General features: G+C 33.1%; 1 protein-coding gene across 1 annotated transcript in view; it reads left to right on the plus strand.

Annotated features, from left to right (window-relative positions):
* HGF (hepatocyte growth factor) overlaps positions 1–21871 on the plus strand; it is a 68538-nt gene extending 46667 nt beyond the window's left edge. Inside the window, exons 11-19 of the mRNA XM_025379231.1 lie at positions 2837–2939; positions 6352–6485; positions 12178–12216; positions 13450–13546; positions 16322–16396; positions 17264–17404; positions 17937–18043; positions 18136–18281; positions 21248–21871. Coding sequence (XP_025235016.1) covers positions 2837–2939; positions 6352–6485; positions 12178–12216; positions 13450–13546; positions 16322–16396; positions 17264–17404; positions 17937–18043; positions 18136–18281; positions 21248–21424 — 1019 coding nt within the window. The 3' untranslated portion in view covers positions 21425–21871. The remainder of the gene's footprint in view (positions 1–2836; positions 2940–6351; positions 6486–12177; positions 12217–13449; positions 13547–16321; positions 16397–17263; positions 17405–17936; positions 18044–18135; positions 18282–21247) is intronic.
* The last annotated feature ends 1271 nt before the right edge of the window (positions 21872–23142 follow it).

Raw genomic sequence — 23142 nt, forward strand, 5'->3', positions numbered from 1 at the left:
AAAAAAAAAAAAAAAAAAAAAAAAAAAAGAAAAAGAAAAATGAAAACTGATTACAGAATTTCTTTAAAATGTTATAAAACACTACTTATTATAATACTATGTATTATACACTTAAGGCAGTAAACAATATAATTTATTTAAATATTTATATTGATATCATAGAATGTATTTACAGTTATTTCAGTCTTAAAATATATTCTAGTGAGAGTATATACAGTCAGATATACAATCAGAAAATTGTGTCCAAAAATCATCTGGATTTTTTTTCCTTCTCTGTATTAATGGTATACATATGATATATACATAGGCATATTTCTGTCTTTATTTCCATCTTTCTGGATATTATTTTTTGAATATTTAAAACCTTGATATTGGATAATAGTCAATACTATATGAAAGGGTAAATTCAGAGAACTGTCCTTTTCTCTTGCTTCCATGTCATTCCATTTCTACTTTCTACTCACCATTGCAAGTAGACAATTTCATTACTTTCTTGTTTATGGCTCTTGTGTATTTTCCATTCTTTACTTTTTTGGAATATATGTATAGGTTTGTTACATAGGTAAACTTGTGTCATGGGGGTTTGTTGTACAGATAATTTCATCACCCAGGTACTAAGGCTAGTACTCATTAGTTATTTTTCCCGACATAAAATCTTAATGTTGATGTAAATTTGTAGATGACCTTTCATAGTCAAATGTACAGTTTCCATTCATATAAAAATTAAGAATCTTAAATATAAAAAGTCACTTTAAAAATTTTTGGTATTATTTAAAAATATAGAGTATTTTTTAAAATAGAATAATTCTTTTAAAATTCGGAATGCAATATATAGATATATAGGGAGAGTCTTTTAAATTTTATTTATTTATTTTGAGATAGAGTCTTGCTCTGTCACCCAGGCTGGATTGCAGTGGCATGATCTTGGCTCATTGCAACCTCCGCCTCTGGAATTTAAGCAATTCTCCTGCCTCAGCCTCCTGAGTAGCTAGGACTACAGGCGTGAGCACCACACCCAGCTAATTTTTTATATTTTTGGTACAAATGGGGTTTCACCATGTTGGCCAGAACTCCTGACCTGAAGTGATCCACCTACCTCATCCTCCCAAAGTGCTGGGATTACAGGTGTAAGCCACAGCGCCTGACCAACTTTACATTTTTTGAAGAACTTGATTTCTGACTGCATTTCTTTTGATTAAAAATATGAACAATATGGCCGGGCATGGTGGCTCATGCTTGTAATCCCAGCACTTTGGGAGTCCGAGGTGGGCGGATCACTTGAGGTCAGGAGTTTGAGACCAGTCTGGCCAAACATGGTGAAACCCCATCTCTACTAAAAATACAAAAAATCAGCCAGGTGTGGTGATGCATGCCTGTAATCCTAGCTACTCAGGAGGCTGAGGCAGGAGAACACAAATTGCTCAATTAAAAAAACGAGAAACAGAAAACCTCATGGAGCATAGTAAGAGACACAGGAGTCAGTTTAAAGTGGGTTCCATTGGCCAAATTTGGAACAATTTGAGCATCAAAATGAATAACAGGAATAGATTATATATCATATGAAATAAAAAGAAAATCCCCTGGTCCACATTTCATTTACTACTTCTACAGCTAGTGCTAGCACTTCTACTACTAATACCTAAATGAATGGGGTAAGGGAAAAGGAAAATTTTTTATTTACAGAAGAATGCTAACTAACAAATACAAAGAAATGTTAGAAATAGCAAAATAACCATTTTACCATCAGCATGACAAAAGTGTTTCATGCAAAATTCATTGATGTATGTCTAAGCTATTTTGTGAAAATTTGTTTGGCAATAGGATATTTATTCAGACTCAAAGACCCCAACTGATTTTTTGTTAAATACAAAGAGGAGTTTTTCTTTTGCACCACTTAACCAAGTGATCAAACACATCACCAGTGATGGAACAAAGTGACATCATGTGCCACAAGATGTTATGCTCTAAAAAGGACAAAGCATCACTGATGCAATATTCCTGTTAAGTATCTTTAACTTGGTTTTATTCATGAGAAAATAAATAAAACAAACTGAAGTTAAAGAGCATTTGTAAAACAGCTGACTTGGGTGATTCAGAATGTTAATGTCATAAAAGACAAAAATCAAAACATAAGGAATGTGACTAGTAGATGAATGCTTGTTATATTACTTTTCTATGGAATGAAATTTTTCAGAAGAAAATGTTGGGATATACATGTGTTATTCTAAAAATTCTTATTTCTTTGTTGTTCCAAGGGCCACTTATTTAAATTATTTTGTTTTTAAATTATTATTTGTTACATTTGAATTTGCATAAATCCTTATTTTGATGAAGATATTGGACTTAAAATAAAGACATTTTAACCTGAGATATTTGAGTACTTTTGATTTGTACAGATTTCAAGTACTTTAATTTTTTTTTTCTTTTTTTTTTTTTTGAGACGGAGTCTTGCTCTATCGCCCAGGCTGGAGTGCAGTGGTGCAATCTCAGCTCACTGCAAGCTCCGCCTCCTGGGTTCACACCATTCTCCTGCCTCAGCCTCCCGAGTAGCTGGGACTACAAGCGCCTGCCACCACGCCTAGCTAATTTTTTGTATTCTTTTAGTAGAGAGAGGGTTTCACCGTGTTAGCCAGGATGGTCTTGATCTCCTGACCTCGTGATCTGCCTGCCTTGGCCTCCCAAAGTGCTGGGATTATACGTGTGAGCCACTGTGCCCAGCCCTTTCAAGTACTTTAATTTTTATGTTGATTTCATGATTCTGTATACTCGTAAAAAATGTTTTTGTTTTATCTGCCTTAATAGTCGTTAGATTTATTTCTGTATATTTTATGTCTAGATTGTTATCGTGGGAATGGCAAAAATTATATGGGCAACTTATCCCAAACAAGATCTGGACTAACATGTTCAATGTGGAACAAGAACATGGAAGACTTACACCGGTGTGTAAATTTCTTCCTTTCAAATATATAGAATGTAGTGATACCAACAAATTGTATACTTAGATATGTACATTGCTATTTCTTTCTATTCTTTTATATATCATGGTAAACTAATAAAAACATTAGATTGGTTTTGCTTTACAACTCATCATAACATTGTTTCTCTATGTAGCAAACTTTTAAATATACAATTCAAGTTAGTAGATATTTATTGAGCATTTAGTGTGTGTTCTGTACTGTAATTGCTATCATGGGGAACATCAACAAAAAGTGGATAATATTTTAGTTCCAACCTCTAAGGAGGATACAGTCACATTGACAAAATAATTACATAATTTAATAAGACAGTGTATAATTAAGTGGCAAATCTTGTGTTTGAAATAGTGTATTTTATGGGATTATTGTTTTCATATTTAATAATTGATAGTTTATGACAAATCAATGAATAATTACTCATATATAATTTAAATATCTAAAATACTAAACCTTAGCTATTAAAAATGTGTAATGACAGGTTTCCTTATGAACTTTGATACATAAAATTTTCCAATAATTACAGGAACATATATGTAATTGAAAAAAATCTACAAATTTTAGAGAATTACAGATTCTTACCATAGATATACTCATAGACAGAGAAGGTAGCATCTATTCAGCCCTAGCAATAGTGCTAGTGTTTACAAAATTGTGAAAGCAGTATGACACATAATTGTGACCTAAAGCAGATTTTTCATAAACATCCCAGAGTATATGCACTAGAATAAAAGAAAAAACAAGTTACAGTCATTTGATCGAGTGCCTATAACATGGCTGCTTTACCTGAGTTATGCCATTTGACCACCACAATCCTATAGGAAAGATTCCTATGTGTGGATAGGAATTTAAGGGCTCAGAGAGATGGAGTGACTTTGCTTCAGTCTTTTAAGTTCCTTATTCTCTTCCAAAATGTATTCAATAGGGGATTATATTGTTTCAATTAATTTACTTCACACAAAAAGGATGGTTCTAAAATAATGCTGTCCAATATAAAGATAATGCAACTCACAAATGTAAGCGACATACGTTCTGTTAAATTCCTAGTAGCCACTTTTAAAGAGGTAAAAATAAACAGGCAAAGTTAATTTTAATATATTTTATTTAATTCAATATATCTACAGTTTTTCATTTCAATATGTATTTAATACAAAATAATTGAAAATATCTTTTACATTATACTCTCATGCTGCATATTCAGAATCTGGTGTCTGTTTACACTTACAGCACCTGTCAATTTGGACTGGATCAATTTCTCACTAGCCATATGTGGCCAATGGCTACTATATCGACACTGTAGTTCTAGGACTTCAAAGAGCAGCAGAGTTCTGTCCTTATAGATCTCCCACTCTAGTGTGGGATGCAAGCAAACAGGAAATACCATATGAACACTATGAAAGATAGCATATTTTATGCTATGGGAATGCGAAGAAGTGCCTATTTGGACATAAGTGGTCAGGAAGACTTCTTAAAGGAAGGGAAATTGACTGGGATGTACATGATGAGTAAGAATCGGGCGAGGGAAGTAGAGGAGGAAGAGGACATTAGACACAAGAAATCGTATGTGCAAAGGCCAAAGCATTAGGTTATTTGAATATAGGAAATAATTGCGGTTAGACTGAAAGAATGTAACTTGGTCAATGTCCACAAAGAAGGAATTCACAAAGTGAATTTTTTACATGTTTATTTTTACCTCTTTACAACACCATATAGAGAGTCTTGTAAGCTCAATTAAGAAATGTAAATTTTATCCTGAAGATTAAAAGGATTTATTAAATAATTTTAAATAAGAATTGGCATGATTAAAATAAATGCTAATTTCAGCACTGCTATTTTTTAAAGCATTTTTAGAAACATGCAGTGGTGGGTGGGGCAGATTGCTCTTACGGACTTGTGAGATATAATTGTTCTCATCTTCTTTCAAAAATGTTGCCTTCAGTGATTTTACATTAGAAGCTTGAAATTTTCATGGTAGAAATATTTGCATGACAGAAATCAGCAACAGCTACAAATGAGGACTCCTCATCTTCATCCTCAACATACACATACCTCAAAAGTACCAGTTGGTAAACTTTTACCAGCATGCCACTGAAAATATGGGATATATTTATTTAGAAACTATCAATGGGTCCCTAATAATACTTAATTCATCTAGTTTAGGTTTGACTTTTGGAAACAATTTGTAGGAAATTGATCAAGGATTAAGTCACATGGTATCATTTTGGCTTAAGGACAAACTTTGTAAGTAGGAGATAGAGCATGGCGGTTTTGAACACTGACTCTTAAAACAGCTGTGGGTTCAAACCCCAGCTCTAGTGTTTGCAAGCCATGTGACATTACACCAATTAGTTGTCCTCTCCAGATTTCAATTTCCACAAATGTAATATGGTATAACCTTAAAGACTGTCTCATAAGATTGGTCTAAGGTTATATCTATAAAGAACCTACAACACAATCTGGCATGCAATAAATACTATATGTGTTTACTATTATTCTTGGTCCAGAAAAATGAACCTTGTTCTGGAAATATAGTCCAAGTTTCCATATTCAAGCTTTTTAAAGTTTTATTTAAAATTATACATTAATTATATTCAAGCATGGTAGCAATTAATAACTGGAAACAAATTCAGTAAGATGCATAGTTTTAATGACTTTTATGAGCAGTCAGAGTGACCACGTAGAATTGACTTCATTCATGTTATTGAGGTAAATGTAAATATTGATGTTACATGAATGAAAATGGCCATATAAAATAATTTACAGTAAATTTACAATCTTTGCTTTTCTTTTGTAATAAATTGTTAAGATGTAAATTAGAAATAAAGTATTGCTCAGTTATCTGTCAGAAAATAATATTTTATAACCATATGACCCGTATAGTTTAGAATTTTAATTATTTAATTAACACATTATTAATTTCAGTATATCTTGTACTCTGTCATAGTGGTATTGCTAGTGATGCTTCATTTGTATCTAAAATGTAAAAAAATACTTGTATAATAGCTTGTATTTTTATGTACTTTATAGTTTTAATCTTTGCCATCTGCTTGCTTTAGACAATGTTTCTCTTATTTCTATGCACAGAAGTATTGTTACCATGCCACTGGGATTCTCAAATAGAGGCAAAATCACAAAATCTAATATGCCAATTATGGAGCCCTCTTCCAGATTTCCAAGTTAGAGAGTCTGCTTCTAAAGTGTAGGAACAACAGCAGCAACAAAACAGACCTCAAACAAAATAGCTAAAATTCATCCCAAGTAGAAGGTTATACTGTATCTACAGTGAAAGTAATGTGCTGAGATTATATCTTTTTGTAATATTTTGTGTCTCTTGGATGGAATGAGCATCTTGTGATGTGCAAACCTGTTGTTTCCGCAGTCATATCTTCTGGGAACCAGATGCAAGTAAGCTGAATGAGAATTACTGCCGAAATCCAGATGATGATGCTCATGGACCCTGGTGCTACACGGGAAATCCACTCATTCCTTGGGATTACTGCCCTATTTCTCGTTGTAAGTACACTTAGGGATTGGTGTCTTGTGAAATATTTTAAATATACTACATTTCATCTAAAAGTTGCAAATAATATAGGTGGTCTGGCATTTATTCCCAAATGAGGAAGCTCTCCAGAGAGCAACACTCACAAATGCACACAACACACACGCAGACACACCACATGGTCTCTTTCTCTCTCTCCATCTCTCTTATAGATAAGAAGAAATTTAACATTTTAAAGGAGATTCTCTTCCCTCAGAAGATTTCCATTTGGATTCCAAAAGCATTAATTGCCACAGTTCTAATATGACTGGGCTAGAAATATCTCCCCAGTCCCCAACACCAGTACTCCCTGTTCGACTTCTGAATATAGCAGAGCTCTCAGCAAAGTTCCCAGCCCACTAAAAGAGCCATGAGCAGATCTGAACTAGTGGTACTTCTATTTCCTTCTCAGTTCTTTAACTTAAGACTAAAGAAGAGCCTGGAGTTTTCCACCCAGTTACCTGATTCCCAGATGGCTTTGTTAAAAGGATATTAGTGCATAAAGTAAAGTTATATAAAAAACATGTAATACCTGTTTGACATAGTTCATATAAAATACATGTCTGGTATAATTCATGTTAAAAAGTCCCTAGATATCAATAAGAAAAAGATGTGAGAACTCAGGAGAAAAAAGTAGAAAATAAGTCTTCAAGAATATAGCTAAGAAATAAATGAAAAGACATTAAAATGTATTAATAGGAAAAAAAAATTTAAGACATGAGAAGTCACTTCTACCTGTCAGGTTAGCAAATAAAATGATTGTAAATATCCAGTATTAGTGAGGACCTGGGTAATCAGGTTGTCTCAATTCTATGCTACTTAGAGTGTGAATTCAAAATCCTGCTTCGAAGTCAGTTTGATAAAATGTATCAAAAGCAGTAATAATGTTGACATAGTCAGGATTTTTGAGCCTCTGCACACCGACATTTTGGGCTAGATGCTGTTCTGTGCATTGTAGCATGTTTAGTAGTATTCCTGGACTCTATCCACTAGATGCCAGTAGCATGACACCTGCCCCAAGTTGTGACAATCAAAACTATCTCTAGACATTGCCAATGTTCCCTGGAGGGCAAAATCATTTCCACCGGTAACCAGTGATATAAAGTAATATGTATTGAGATGGAAGTGTGTCTTAAATATGTTATTGAGTGAAAAATCCTTTTTATAAAGCTGTGCCAGTAGAAAGAGACTATTTTACTATACTATGTATCTGTAACTCTATGTTTACAACAAACATCCTTTACCACAATGTTAAACCACATTCTCTTTAGAAAGGAAATACTTTTATAGTTTGATAAGAACTTTGTTTTAAGAATGTTTTTCTTGTGAGACCAGCCAGTAGTAGCAAGTTCCTTGAGAACAGCAGCAAAATTGTCTACTCTAAAAAGAGAGATTAAATTGAAGAAATAATATGTTGCTTTTAAAAAATGAAATACAAACACAAGTCTATGTTTTTCTAGAATTTCTGTCAAATTAAAGTGGTAAATTTCACCTTAAATGGAAATAACAGTTGTGTTTTATGAAATTCTAGCATTAAAGGCAAACTTTTAAAATACAATGTTAATCAAGTCTACCTAATTAAGACTTGGAGCTGCTCCGTCTATTTTTAATAGGTTGGGAAATTCTCTATAAGAATAAATAACTAAATATATTATATGCTTGCAAATAAATGGCATTTCTAATAAGTTTATTTTCATATTATCAGCCATGATCATAGCCTTTCAAACTAATTTGTTTTCCTAATGTTCTTCACTTTTCCCATATTAAGGTTGACACAGCCCCAATGTTAATACTAAAAGAAACACACCTACCTTTTCAGAGAATGCCATACAAAAATACTTACAAATTATTGAAAGATTATTATTTTTCTAAGTCCTAGTTTTATAGCACTATGTTTTTGTTCACTCTCTATGTTTAAGACTAATGGAGGCTCATAAAATAGACAATGGTGTAGGAAGAAGGAAAAAGGCAATTATCTGCCTTCTAAAACAGGTTATTTTGCTTCCTCTACAGATTTCCAGACTTTTTAAAGACCACAGCAGCTCTATCTAGCACACATGCATGGTTAACAGTGAAATGTCCTGTAGAATCTCAAGGCACTGTGATTTGGTTTATAATCACAAACCAAGGGAGCCAGGACTCTAATAACTTACAAGTTTTCAAAAGATTTTTTCAACTAATATTTTTAAACTAAAAGTAATGTGCTGTTGAAAGATTTGAGGGGGGTTACTAGTATTTGATTAAATGCTATTGCAGATAAATCATTTTATTTCAATGTATACCACACATTAATTTCAATAAAGATTTTTACACTGTCATTTTTCTAACTAATATTTATAGCCAGGAATTATTTACATTTTCTCCCTGGTGAAAGGGTAATAATATTTATCTTTAGAAGATTTGAGTTCTTATTTATATAACTGCAGAGACTGTATAAATCATTTTCACACTGTAAAATTCTCTTACAAAATATGTAAAGGTTTTTATTCTTTTTTCTAACATGCTTACAAAATAATATTTTACATATTTTTAAGTTTATCAAATATGCAAACATAAAAATGAAGAGATGCCTATATGATGAGTATACACAGACACAGTTGGTATACTATTTTAGAAAAATCTTAATTAACTACCAAGAGTGTAGTGGTTAAGAACTTCAGTCCACATTTCCTAAGAATGCCAGACCCATCACTTTTAAGTATCTTGGGCAAGTTACTAAACCCACTTAGGACTCATATTTGTATTTGCAATATTTTATAATAAAAGTACCTATTATATGGGGCTATTGTTAACAGTGTCTGTTGCATAGTAAACAGTCAAAGCCTTAACTTCCATCTCTGTTTTCATTTATTCATTCATTATTGTTAATTGAGCTGCTGTTGTGTACAAAGCCATATTTAACAGACTACATTTATAAAAATACAAACATTGCTTCTTAATTTCAAATAGTTCATAATATAGAAAGGAGACATTTATGTAAACAATTACAAAGCAATATAATCATGTAATATGTATGTATAGACAATATATAAAATGAGAATGTGAACATAGATTTCTCATGGAGAAATACATAATGTTTGTAAACTTTTGAAATTGAGTTAAAACTTTAAGAAGAGTGGGAGAAAGTTTTCTTTATGTTTTCAGAAAAAGTCCATGTTTGGTTCTGAGGCCATACAAACACACACACACACACACACACACACACACACACACACACCCCTACTCTTCCATAGGTAAAACTTTTATCATTGACATGTTTTCTCTCTTCAAATTTAAGTTGAACCAATAAAAAATAAGTATTGTATCACATATATTTTTTAGACATGAGTCTGAAAGTAGTGTGGTATAGATAGTGTAGTATAGATAGGGTGAAAGTAAAGGACGAAAAGTGAGAATAGTATTTGGTAGTGAAATGGAAAAGGCCTAGAAAGTAGTTTTTCAAGTTTTAATCCAGGTATGCAACAGAAGAACCTAGGATGCTTGCTAAAAATTAAGAGTCCAGCTACCAACCCAGAATCCCCAGAAATTTAATTTTAAAAGGTATTTCAGTTTATGCTAAAGTGTGAGAAATATTGGATTAGAGAAAGGAAAACATATACATTACTATTAATTATTAAAATCCCAAATTTATAGTATCTACAATTTTTTTTTTTTTTTTGAGACAGAGTCTTACACTGTCACCCAGGCTGGAATGTAGTGGCACGATCTCTGCTCACTGCAACCTCCACTTCCTAGATTTAAGCGATTATCCTGCCTCAGCCTCCCAAGGAGCTGGGATTACAGGTGCCTGCCACCACACCTGGCTGATTTTTTGTATTTTTAGTAGATTCAGGGTTTCACCGTGTTGGCCAAACTGGTCTTGAACTCCTGACCTTGTGATCCATCCGCCTCGGCCTCCCAAAGTGTTGGGATCACAGGCGTGAGCCACCGCGCAAGGCCATAACTACAAATTTTTAAAACTAAATATATTGTAAGATACAATAGTTAACTAAGCACTTTGTAGACCTATTAGCTTAATGCTTACAAATAAGAGACTTAATATACAAGTAAAGATAGAACAGTCTTTCTCATCACAAAATAAGAAATAAATATCTACTTATTTAACATTTTCAAGTATTTGACTCATGTGGAAAACCAATATCCTTGATGTTTTTGTTACCATTGTCGGCCTCAATCTTAACTCATACTTATGAACTAAAACACTGTCCTTAGCTAACTGACAAACCCTCCTCTAGGATAAGCTACAGGGAAAGAGAAATGATGAATTTTGTATGTTCACCATTAACCTATTCATTTAAAATATCTAGATCTGGAAAATGAGCATAAATAAGTATATATTAATTCTCACAACTATCATCATAAATAACAATCACATTGGTGTCTATTACAAAGGAATCCATATGCATTATTGGTTTGTTGCTGGCTTATTTGAGCTCAGGGCATTTCCAGGGATTAACAACCATCTGGGTCTAAACACTGCCTAACTGAACTCTATGCCATCAATTCTAAATAGTCAGACATTAAGCTCCAGGAAATGTCTTGTGTCTCATTCATTATAGCATAAGTATTTCAAAATCCTCACATCTTCCAAGCCTTTCTCTTATTTGTGGCAATTAAGCCCCAGTAGAGATGAAAAAGTAGTAAGCTACAGGTTTTAATTAGAATTAAGTTGTAGTTTTCAGTGTTCTCTTTTTTCCATATTTTTTTACTAGCATCTGGAAAAAACAACCCTTGAAATATTCAATTAACAAAGCATAATTATATGGTGTTACTACTTTTTCCACTAGTGACATTGATTTCTATCTTCTAGAATCCTTGCAGAGATTTATGAAGTTTGTGTAGTTGCAATTATCCTTAACCATATAAAACTAAAAGTTTTCAGAAAAAAATTAAATGATTCAAATTACAGAAGCAAAATGGCCTATCAATATGAAGAGTCCAAGTAGACGGTAATGAACATGAGTGCTATTCAATGGAATGTTCATTGTGTAGGATGTTGGACATCCTGGTGGATCGAGGTAGCTCCTTGATGACGGCACTGTAATTCAAATAGCCAGTGATCATTCAAACACACACCTGAGAGCCTCCACAGTCATAAAATAGGGCTCTGCTCATATCACCTAGTACCAGAGGGCATATACATACAATATTATCCAGTAAAAATGATGCATAATTACTCAAAACAGTTTACATTTCATCTCTGAATAAAATGTCAAGAATTTTAGTAAATTGGCCAGATGTGGTGGCTCATGCCTAGAATCCTACCACTTTGGGAGGCTGAGGCAGGTGGATCATTTGAGGTCAGGGGTTTGGGACCAGCCTGGCCAATATGGTGAAATCCCATCTCTATTCAAAATACAAAAAGTAGCTGGGTGTGGTAGTGTGTGCCTGTGGTCCCAGCTACTTGGGAGACTGAGTCAGGAGAATCGCTTGAACCTGAGAAGGGAAGGTTGCAGTGAGTTGAGATAGCGCCACTGGACTCCAGCCTGGGTGAGAGAATGAGACTCTGTCTCAAACAAAATAAAACAAAACAAAACAAACAAACAAAAAAGAATTTTAGTAAATTATTGAATTCATTGATACTTGGATTTTAATATATATTTGGTTTTATATAACAGATATATGCATGTATGAATTATGTATTTATCTATACATTTATTTTTACAGGTGAAGGTGATACCACACCTACAATAGTCAATTTAGACCGTAAGTAATCTTTCACAATGTGAAGTATATTCTGAGTCTCTCTCTGAGTGTCAGAAATGTCATTATTTCTTTCAAAGAAAATTATCTATATTAGCTTTCATTATAAAAAGTTAATCTATTTATTTTTACTTTTTAAAATATATTTTTCTATGCGTACGTGTAAAGGAGTTTCAAAGGCAACTGCATACTGAATATGAAAATTCAATTCTCTTTCAAAAAATCTATAAGATGGTATATGTGATTTTGAAAAGAGTGTTTATATTTATTTCTCATTTGGGGCACAATGTATATAACGGAACACCTTTATATATACTATGCTTTAATAAAATTAGGATGCTGAAATCAGGAAGAATGAAACCCGAAAGTTGGAAAGTTATTCAGTGCTTCTCTTCTACTCTGTTTGTAAACTTCTCTGCAGGCCCTACAGTCCAGTGGGCACGAGATGACACAATCTGAGATATTCAGTTAATCCTCAGTTTAAGAATCTGTTGGCGGCCACTTGTATTTTATTTTCACATCTCTCTTGAGCTGAAGGAAGTTACTCAAGTGTTTTTGATTTAAAATACCACCTGCTGTGCCCCAGGCTCAGGAAGCAAATGGAAATCTATTCTAGACCATGGGCAGAAGTAGAGAGGATAAGGCGAGGAGCACAGAGGAGGGTCAGGAAAACATTTACTCCAATGAATTTTGTATTATGTCTTTGGACATAAGGATTTGAATATAATAATTATATCATTTGGATATGATTTCAATAAATCAAATGTCGGTAAGACATATCGAATAAATCTACAATCTAACTGTACAAATTCAGAAGTAATATCCAAGTAAAGCTTGGTTTTGTTTTTTTCACTGAAGCTATTGATTTCTACTGACCTTTAGAAATAATCGTTGTAAATAACTTTGGTTTATTTTATGTTGAAGGTGGTGAGGGATTGGATCTGAGGAGCTCGGTGTTAGTGGATTGTGAGCAAAGCCACTGTCACTATCATGGCAATCCTGTCTGCTTTGAGTTGATTTGTTTTTCTGAGTTACTCAGCTTCTTAGATGAGGATGGCATGTGTTAAGGGCTTAATATAATGCTGTGGTCATATAAAACTACTCTTTCTCCAAACTGTTCTTTGGACACAATAAGAATAGTTACATTTATCTAATTATCATTGCATTTAAGAAAACTAAGAGGCACTGATTATTTCAAATTCCTATTTTAAAATGTTATGTTTGGTCCTGTTTTAGATCCTGTAATATCTTGCGCCAAAACGAAACAACTGCGAGTTGTAAATGGGATTCCAACACGAACAAATGTAGGATGGATGGTTAGTTTGAGATACAGGTAATTATTAATAGATGCAAATCATGCATATTCAGAATATGTGCAAGAGTCATATTCCCCAAAATATGGACACGTGGTCGTGAAGGTTGTAGCCTCTACAGGGCACCTGGGTGAGGCAGTAAAAGAGGAGCCTGATCACATTCTACTTGCCAAACTGTAAGCTCCGGACTGCCATCTGTGCCTCCAGAGGTAGTGCCTTTTTAAATCTTCACAAAGGTCCCATATGTGTTGGCATTGTCCCTGATTCCAAGGGACACTTTGGTTCTGATTAAGCAAAATATTATTGAAGCCCTATTATTACCATAGTAGTTATTATACTTGTTATTAAATTTCCAATCTAGGATATTACGGGTTTATTTTCTAATATGTTTAAGCATGATCATGTCAAAACATTTATTTTTGTTTTTAATTTCTGACTTTTTCCTTGTCAATCAAAAGAAAAGTGGCGATTTTAAATTCTAGAGCATTTTATCATTACAAAAAGGCCAATAGTTAAATAGTCGTGATATTACAATAATCAGTGGGGATACAAAATTCTTGACATATCTATTTCTCAATGCTCTTAAGAATCAATGATATGTTCTACATAAAATCACTTTGCAAATCATATTGTTAGAGAAAATTAAGCTTAATAATTATGTCATAAGAATTAAAGATTGAAAATATTAGTTAACTTAAAATCTGATCTTAGAACTTTCATATACTACATATATTATTCTGTATGTTAATCGGAATGCTAAAATATTTATGTTTTGGCTATCTCTATCAGAACCACGCCATGCAACACACCCCAAGGTACATCTGAATTTGAGCACATTGTCTCTTGTTTTCTAGATACCTCACGTTTCTTCCTCCAAGCCTTTATTTTGTTGTTCCCACAGCACATGTGGCTTTCTTCCTCCATGTTTTATGCCTGAAAATTCTTTCTCCTTCTTCAAATTTCAACCTAAATATCCTCTCTTTTAGAATACCCTCCTGTTCCCTCACCCCTAGCCTCCTAGAGTAGAGAAAAAGAAAGTATGTATGTTACTATTATTAAATCACAGTGACATTAGAATAGAGACAACTTGAAACGTAAGTCCTTTTATGAATAAACCAATTATTGGAAAGCAAGAGTTTATATCATTTGATATATGTGACTTTAGATGACCATAATGTTGTAGGAGATGGCCTGAAGTTCTTTTTTAGTATACCCTTTTCTCAAGGAATGGCTCATCAGATTTTACAAATATTTATGCCAATAATTGTCGTATAGCTGTCCTAGGTGTGTAGTACTAAAACAGAATTGTGAAACTAACCAGAATATTAAAGCTGAGTGTGCAGTATGAGGATTTAGTAAAGACTCTAGAATTCTGTTGGAGTGTTTAATTTTCTTAATTATAGAAAATATTTCAAGAGGCCAAGTGTGGTGGCTCACACCTGTAATCCCAGCAGTTTGGGAGGCTGAGGCAGGTGTATCACTTGAGGTCAGGAGTTCGAGACAAGCCTGGACAACATGGTAAAACCCCATCTATACTAAAAATACAAAAATTAGCCAGGCATGGTGGCGGTGGCACATGCCTGTAATCCCAGCTACTGAGTAAGAGTCTGTCAAAAAAAAAAAAAAGGAAGGAAAGAAGGAGAAATCTTTCAATAATCCACATTTGAGTTAATTGGTGATTCTTTGCTTTTCTTATAACCCCAGAGGATAAAAGAAGACATATATTAATACTTCTAAATTATTTTTTCTAGTAAGAGAATTCACAAGGATACTGCTTTGGTCATCTCCATTTTTGGAGAAGCAGGTGAAGCTATTTTTCCATCAGATTAGAGTACTGTAAATTTTTAGTTTTTTTCCTTTTTAAATCCAAGTTCTTAGCAACAACAGCTGCTTAGTTATTCTTCCAAAACTCATACCGAGAAGGATAGAAATTAAAAGTCAATATATATTCTTATCCTCCTGTGTGGTAAAGGCCATAAATAACTGCGGTCTCAGTCTGGGAATCTTCTAATATTACCCTCTGAAGCACTGAACCTCTGTACTCTTTGGAAATGTAAATTGTGAAAAGTTGTACTTTTTCCATGTCTCTGCCAAAAAAGAATGGATTTACAGATTTTGGATATCATCAAATAAATGTACTAGTACTCATCATACTCTACAAATATTTTACAATTTCCTAAATGATTTGCCTCACAAAATTGTTTTACTTTAGAGATGAAATGTTATATTCCTGATCTTATACTGGAGAAAGTAATTTATTCAGATTCGGTTATATTTTAAGTTAATATATCAAAACTACATAATGGTAGTAGAAGAAGGAAATAGTGCACAAATAAAATTGCTACCACTGGATGGTTTTCAGGGTTCAAATAGGAACTCAACTTTGCATTTTTAATAAGCAAACACTGAATTTAAAATAGGTTCACAGTTTTAAAAAATTATAATTATTCTATGTTTGTAGCACATACTTTCCTCACAAGGATAGATGCACATACACACGAATGTGTACGTTCGGGATGGCTATTGATGTGTAATAACTGAGTTCTTTAGACTACGCAAAAGTAAAATTGATTTCATAAATTTGTAGTCACATTATGAAAAAAGTTCTAATGCTACAATCACCAAATATCACCCTTCAGATAAAAGAACTTCTCATTTTATCCCAATTGGATTAATTTATATATTTTCTTCTGCAGTGCATTTATTTTTAACAAATGGAGCCACAGGCTTTGCATTAATTGGCAGTCACTCTTTCTGCACAGATGTTACTTGTTTCTCTTTCCTCTTTTTCACAGAAATAAACATATCTGCGGAGGATCATTGATAAAGGAAAGTTGGGTTCTAACTGCACGACAGTGTTTCCCTTCTCGGTAAAGTGTTTTTAAAACTAGTATTATTTTGAGCCTTTAAAATTTATAAGTCTTCCACTTTGCTCTTAAGGTTATAATATGTATTCATTTTACAGAGATTCACCAGTGGGGTGAACAAATTATTTTATTTTTAGAATTTGGCTTACAAAACTTACTTTGACTTTGCTGATATTTACAAGACACTACTTCAGTTCACCTCTTTTCACAATTAGCATTACTCTCAGTTGGGGAAAAATTTTGCTAGAATTATGTAAATATTTTATATCCCAACTTTCTACTTGTACCCTATATTTCTAGATATAATTCTTTTTTTTTTCTAAATTATCAGTAGGCTTTTTCCAATCCTCACTGCTTCTTTCTCCTGTAGAGTCAGCCTCAGGATCATCCTGGGCATAATTTTCAATGAAAATTGGCCCAAGGAAAAGATAAAGAGGCAGCATTCGTAAACTAACTTCCTGCTTCTCAGCAAGGTCACTTTGATTTTGTTTGTAGAAAACTTCAACACCTGTTACCAAACCAAATATATACACAGCTGATATAAACAAAACAAAATTTGCAGAAAAAATTGTAATTCATGTAAAGTGCTTTACCTGAGCATTTTTCACAAGTGACTTACTCTAGCAAGCATAAGCAAGTTTCTAAAATAGTCATTTAGAATCTCAGCAACTTAAAAGCCTCTTTCTGCTTACGTATGTTTGTAGTATTCAGAATCTCCCATAACAAATGTGTTGCTCTTTATTATACTATGAATCAAATTTTAAATTTAGGTTATGTGCCTTAATAGTCTAAAATAACAATAGATAGGAAAAATACTACAGAATTTGGAATTACTATGTTTTACATTTAAAGTTGTTTCCTTCAAAACAGAGACTTGAAAGATTATGAGGCTTGGCTTGGAATTCATGATGTCCATGGAAGAGGAGATGAGAAACGCAAACAGGTTCTCAATGTTTCCCAGCTGGTATATGGCCCTGAAGGATCAGATCTGATTTTAATGAAGCTTGCCAGGTTAGTTACTTTAGAAGATTTTGTATTTTTCACCTGGACTAGAATTGTTGGAGCATTTTCTTCAGCTGTGTGGCAGTTGTTTCTCTCTCATGCAGATGCATTATAAACATATGTCACATGCTATATATATGTATATATGTGTGCCTGTGGGTCTCTCTGTGTGTATATAGAGAGAGGTATTCACAAAACTGTAAAAAATGAATAACTAACATTGAGTCAACAGTCTGATCAGTCTGTTTTAAAATAGAAACTTAGCAGTTATTTGATAACTTTCTAATGTAAAATGTAAAATAATTCTTTTAAAAAATAGCATTGACCATTTATTCTTAAATATTGGCAAATACATGACTCATTTCTTTACTACCTATTCCAAATTTCATCAATACATTTGGACATTCCCACTTCTTTTTTTTTAAATAAAGAAACAGGACTTCTCTGTAAATGCCATATTAAACATGAACACTACATTTAATATGTTAATTTTGTGTTGAATCCAGTTGAGAGTATTTACCATTTTATTTTGTGTTTTCAGGCCTGCTGTCCTGGATGATTTTGTTAATACAATTGATTTACCTAATTATGGATGCACAATTCCTGAAAAGACCAGTTGCAGTGTTTATGGCTGGGGCTACACTGGATGTAAGCTAGTTTTCAAAAGATGAGGCCATATTTATTTTATTTTTGTTTCTTACTTTTCTCACCTTATTGTATGTTTTTTTGCATCAATCTAGTGATCAACTATGACGGTCTATTACGAGTGGCACATCTCTATATAATGGGAAATGAGAAATGCAGCCAGCATCACCGAGGGAAGGTGACTCTGAATGAGTCTGAAATATGTGCTGGGGCTGAGAAGATTGGATCAGGACCATGTGAGGTAAAAAGGAAGTTCTTTCATAACGAGGATGTGATTAATAGCTTAGTGTTTCATGGGGGTTTTTTTGTTTATTTTTCTCAAATGAAAAATGTTGTATACCAACCTGTTCTAGGAGAGAGGAATTGGGAAAATTATCTCTGTAATATTCTGCATTTCTTTAACTAAACAGTGAGATAATCAATGTTTTATTAGCAGCAAACTATGATGACATTTGTCACTCAAAAATCAATAAGTGTGTAGAGCCGGAACTCCAAGGGAGAGCTATTCAAATGAGAAGTGTCCAAATCAGTTAAATCAATAGTTTGCATTTTTCTAATGTTTTTCTAAATGTATCTCATCTTCCCAAATTATCTCGAAATGAGCTCCACGAGTTATATCATTTAGAGATGCCTGGCTTTAAACTTTAAAATCTCTTTTTGGGTAAGCTGGTCTCTCTTTTGCTCTCTCGCTCTGTGTATGTGTTTAAACATTCTGTTTTAAAAAGCCCAAAGGTCAAAGTTTGTGACTTTATGAGCTTGGACATTTCATTTGTAGGCAACTGTTATTTCGGCTTGGCAATGTTCCTATCCCTATTTTACATAGACAAGCTGTTAAGCTGTTAGTTTAATTAGCTTTTGAATGTGAGAGACATGTTCTTCAAGCTTCAGGGCTGTGGGATTGTGGAATGCTGTGTGTGGCAAAGGATGAAATGAGTTCAATGATAGTGAAATGTCCTTTGATGTATAGGAAAATGCATGCTGTAAGTATGGAACATAAATATGTATTGAAATGCAAGTGCTATACACCTTGCTCTGAGATTTTATTTCTGAAAAGAAGAGAAAATGTTTACTGTTTACTAAATTAGTTTTTAGAACTGCTTAAAAATGATATGGTTAGAAACAGATTACATGTTTATAACCAGTTTCAAATTTGTTGCCTTTCTAGTAAATCACGAACAATGAAACTGTTGTTCATTACAACAGGGGAAAATTTACTAGGAGAAAGAAATGACTATACTTTAAAAAGAAAAAGCAATAAGCATCCCGGAAACACAGAAGTTTCTAAGTAGACCCAACCTTACAGATCATCTAATTATTGTCATTACCAAAACCAATTTGACAACTGCTTTTGAAGAATAGCCTTTAATCTGGATTATCAACTATATATTCTTCATTTCCCTTCTTCAGCTTGATTTATTCATCTCTGTCTACTATATGTGTTGTTTTTAACCTTATTGATAAGACTTGGCCTCAAATAGATTCTAAAAATGTTTTTATCCTCCAGAATGTTTTTAAAAATATATATGTCACTGACATTTAAATCAAGGCAATTTAACCACTGAAATAAATTTGAAGGAGATACCTCCCAAATGTTTGTATAATAGCAGTAACATCATATTTAGTGAAAGTTTCCAGAGTAAATTACTTCGAGGAGTTTGTGTCAGTAATCACTAGTGCATTTGTTTAAAAATCAGTTTTCTTGGACAGGCACGATGGCTCACATCTGTAATCCCAGCACTTTGGGAGGTCGAGGCAGGTGGATCACGAGGTCAGGAGATCGAGACCATCCTGGCTAACACAGTGAAACCCCATCTCTACTGAAAAAAAAAAAAGAAAAGGAAAAAATACAAAAAATTAGCCGGGCGTGGTGGCGAGTGCCTGTAGTCCCACCTACTTGGGAGACTGAGGCAGGAGAATGGCATGAACCCAGCAGACGGAGCTTGCAGTGAGCCGGGATCGCACCACTGTACTCCAGTCTGGGTGACAGAGCGAGATTCTGCCTCAGAAAAAAAAAAAAAAAAAAAAAAATGAAATCAGTGTTCTTTCCTCAGCTGGCATAGTTTATGCAAAGTCTCTTGGAATAAACTATTTTTCTTTACTGTTTAATATTCTGCTTTACCCCTAACTTGGTTTTCCCCATCATAGAATGCCAATGTCTCTCTTCTTTCCCATTTGAATCACAGAAGTTAATTTTGCAGCGGTTTCCCCTGTCGCTGTTGGGGGAAAATTAAGGTAGCTCCAAACACTCTTCTGCATATAAGGATACCAAAAGCCAGCCATTGCATTCTTAGGAGGCTACATGGTTCATGAAAGTGGTGCAGCGCAGTTGTACTGGTTATATGTAACAATAAGTGCATTGTTTATTTATATTGGCTTATTATATATTTTTATATAATTATATGAATAAATAAAACCATAGATGAATATATGAATGCATATATATATAACACAAATAAAGCTATCTGTTAATCTTCCATCTATCTCTATCTGACAATGCAACGGGCTTACCATATAAGAAATGCCATGAAATCACAGGACATCCTATAGAAAGGAGGGTATAAAATATAAATATAACTATGTTAACTACTAATACCAGCAGTAAGTGGAGGAATACTCCTCACTTGGAAAAGCAATTTCAATTAACAGAATTATTTTATTGACTACAAGTTTTTTATTTAACTTGTTAAAATCATCTGGGGCAGGATTGGGTGAGGCAAATAAAAAAAGGTTTAGAAATAAGTTAAAATATAATGCAGTTTAATTATTAAAGTTATATGATTACAAGTTATTTTCTTTTTTACTTGTATTTTTGCACATGTTCCAAATTTTCTATACTGAACATAAGAAGATTAAAATAAATATAAAATCTACCTTATTAAATAGGTACCAATGGTTATATGTTAGTCTGCATCCAACAAAGGCAGAGCACACTTAAAATATGATTGACTATTTTGGAAAAGGCAAGTCATTTTAGGAGAATACTACACATAATAGAACACTTTAAACTTGGTATTATCTCGGTCTTGGCTAATTCAGTAGAAAGTCAACAAATGGTCTAGTACACTAATTTGTATATCTTCATATTTCAGTTGCAGTTATTCTCTTTTTCTGTATATATCTCTGAGATGCAAATCTATATACGATAATGTTAATGAACTATTTTTTAAATTCCTAATAATACTTTGTTTTTGTATGTCTTACTCCTAGGGGGATTATGGTGGCCCACTTGTTTGTGAGCAACATAAAATGAGAATGGTTCTTGGTGTCATTGTTCCCGGCCGTGGATGCGCCATTCCAAATCGTCCTGGTATTTTTGTCCGAGTAGCATATTATGCAAAATGGATACACAAAATTATTTTAACATATAAGGTACCACAGTCATAGCTGAAGTAAGTGTATCTGAAGCACCCACCAATACAACTGTCTTTTACATGAAGATTTCAGAGAATGTGGAATTAAAAATATCACTTACAACAATCCTAAGACAACTACTGGAGAGTCATGTTTGTTAAAATTCTCATTAATGTTTATGGGTGTTTTCTGTTGTTTTGTTTGTCAGTGTTATTTTGTCAATGTTGAAGTGAATTAAGGTACATGCAAGTGTAGTAACATATCTCCTGAAGATACTTGAATGGATTAAAAAAACACACAGGTATAATTGCTGGATAAAGATTTCGTGGGGAAAAAAATCAATTAATCTCTCTAAGCTGCTTTCTGAGGTTGGTTTCTTAATAATGAGTAAACCATAAATTAAATGTTATTTTAACCTCACCAAAACAATTTATACCTTGTGTCCTTAAATTGTAGGCCTATATTAAATTATATTACATTTCATATGCTATATGTTATAGTTCATTCATTTCTCTTCACCATGTATCCTGCAATACTGGTACACGAACACACTTTTTACAAGACCACATACCCATGTACACATGCCTAGGTACACATGTACATGCACTACAGTTTAAATTATGATGTACCTAATGTAACCTCTAAATATTTTAGAAGTATGTACCTATAGTTTTACCTCAAAAAAATAGAAATCTCTAAAGACCAGTAGAAATATTAAAAAATGATGCAAAATCAAAATGAGTGGCTAATTCTCCATACGTAATCTGCAGATGATCTTCTCTGGTTGACATTTTACGTGTGGCCATCACCCTGGGTTAAATAACACCTAATCTAGGTGTTTACATGTATTCAATATCCTAGTTTGTTTCATGTAGTTTCTAATTCTTAAAGGAAAGAGGGTAATAATTCTATTTGTGTAATTTGTTTCCTCCAAACTTAAGGCCACTTATTTACACAAGATATTTGTATGTCTACTTTCCTAAAGCATTTCTTCAGTGCTCAGATCAGTGTCTAATTGAAGAAGATTAAAACTGCTTTGGTCATTAAAAACGTATTTAAACAGGTTAATTCTAAGACTTGCTGCTGTGATTGACTTCTAGCTCACTGCCTTTAAATTTTAAAAAATTTAAGAGGAAAATTTTCATGTCTCCAAAGTTTTATAAATACCCTTCATCAAGTCATGCATTAAAGTATATATTAGAGAAAAAAATAAAAACACTTTTCTCAACCTGGAAGATTTTAGCCTAATAAAGTTTTTTTGAAGTAAAAGAAAACTTGTAAAAGGAAAGAAACTAGTTTGTCTAAACTCTGTATTCATTTTTTTTTTTTGAAGTACAGTGGAATCTGTTGAATCAGATATTTTATCAAGATATCTTTATTTTTTCTTATTTCATTTTACAAAGATCACTCCCAATGCCATATGTAATAGACATTTAAATTTTGTGTTCTGTATAACAGCCAAATGATCATATTTATCATTGTATTTGTCATGTTTAGCTAAAAATCATGTATTGTTGAGAAATAGAATAACAAAAAGTAATAGGATAGGCTTTGAATTTTTGCAAAAAATCTTCCTGTACAAAACATCTTTAAAAATAATTTTTTGAGTGGTGTGAATCTAGTATTCCCATTTCTCTGATTTAGTTTTCTTGAGTGATTTTTATCAAGGCTAAGTCCCCAAATGATTCCCTAACAGCTCTTTAGAATACCGTTTAATCTGGACTAAAATGGTTTTAAGTTTATGGAGAGTT

The sequence above is a fragment of the Theropithecus gelada genome, chromosome 3, assembly GCF_003255815.1.
Source record: "Theropithecus gelada isolate Dixy chromosome 3, Tgel_1.0, whole genome shotgun sequence".
NCBI classification, from domain to species: Eukaryota; Metazoa; Chordata; class Mammalia; order Primates; family Cercopithecidae; genus Theropithecus; species Theropithecus gelada.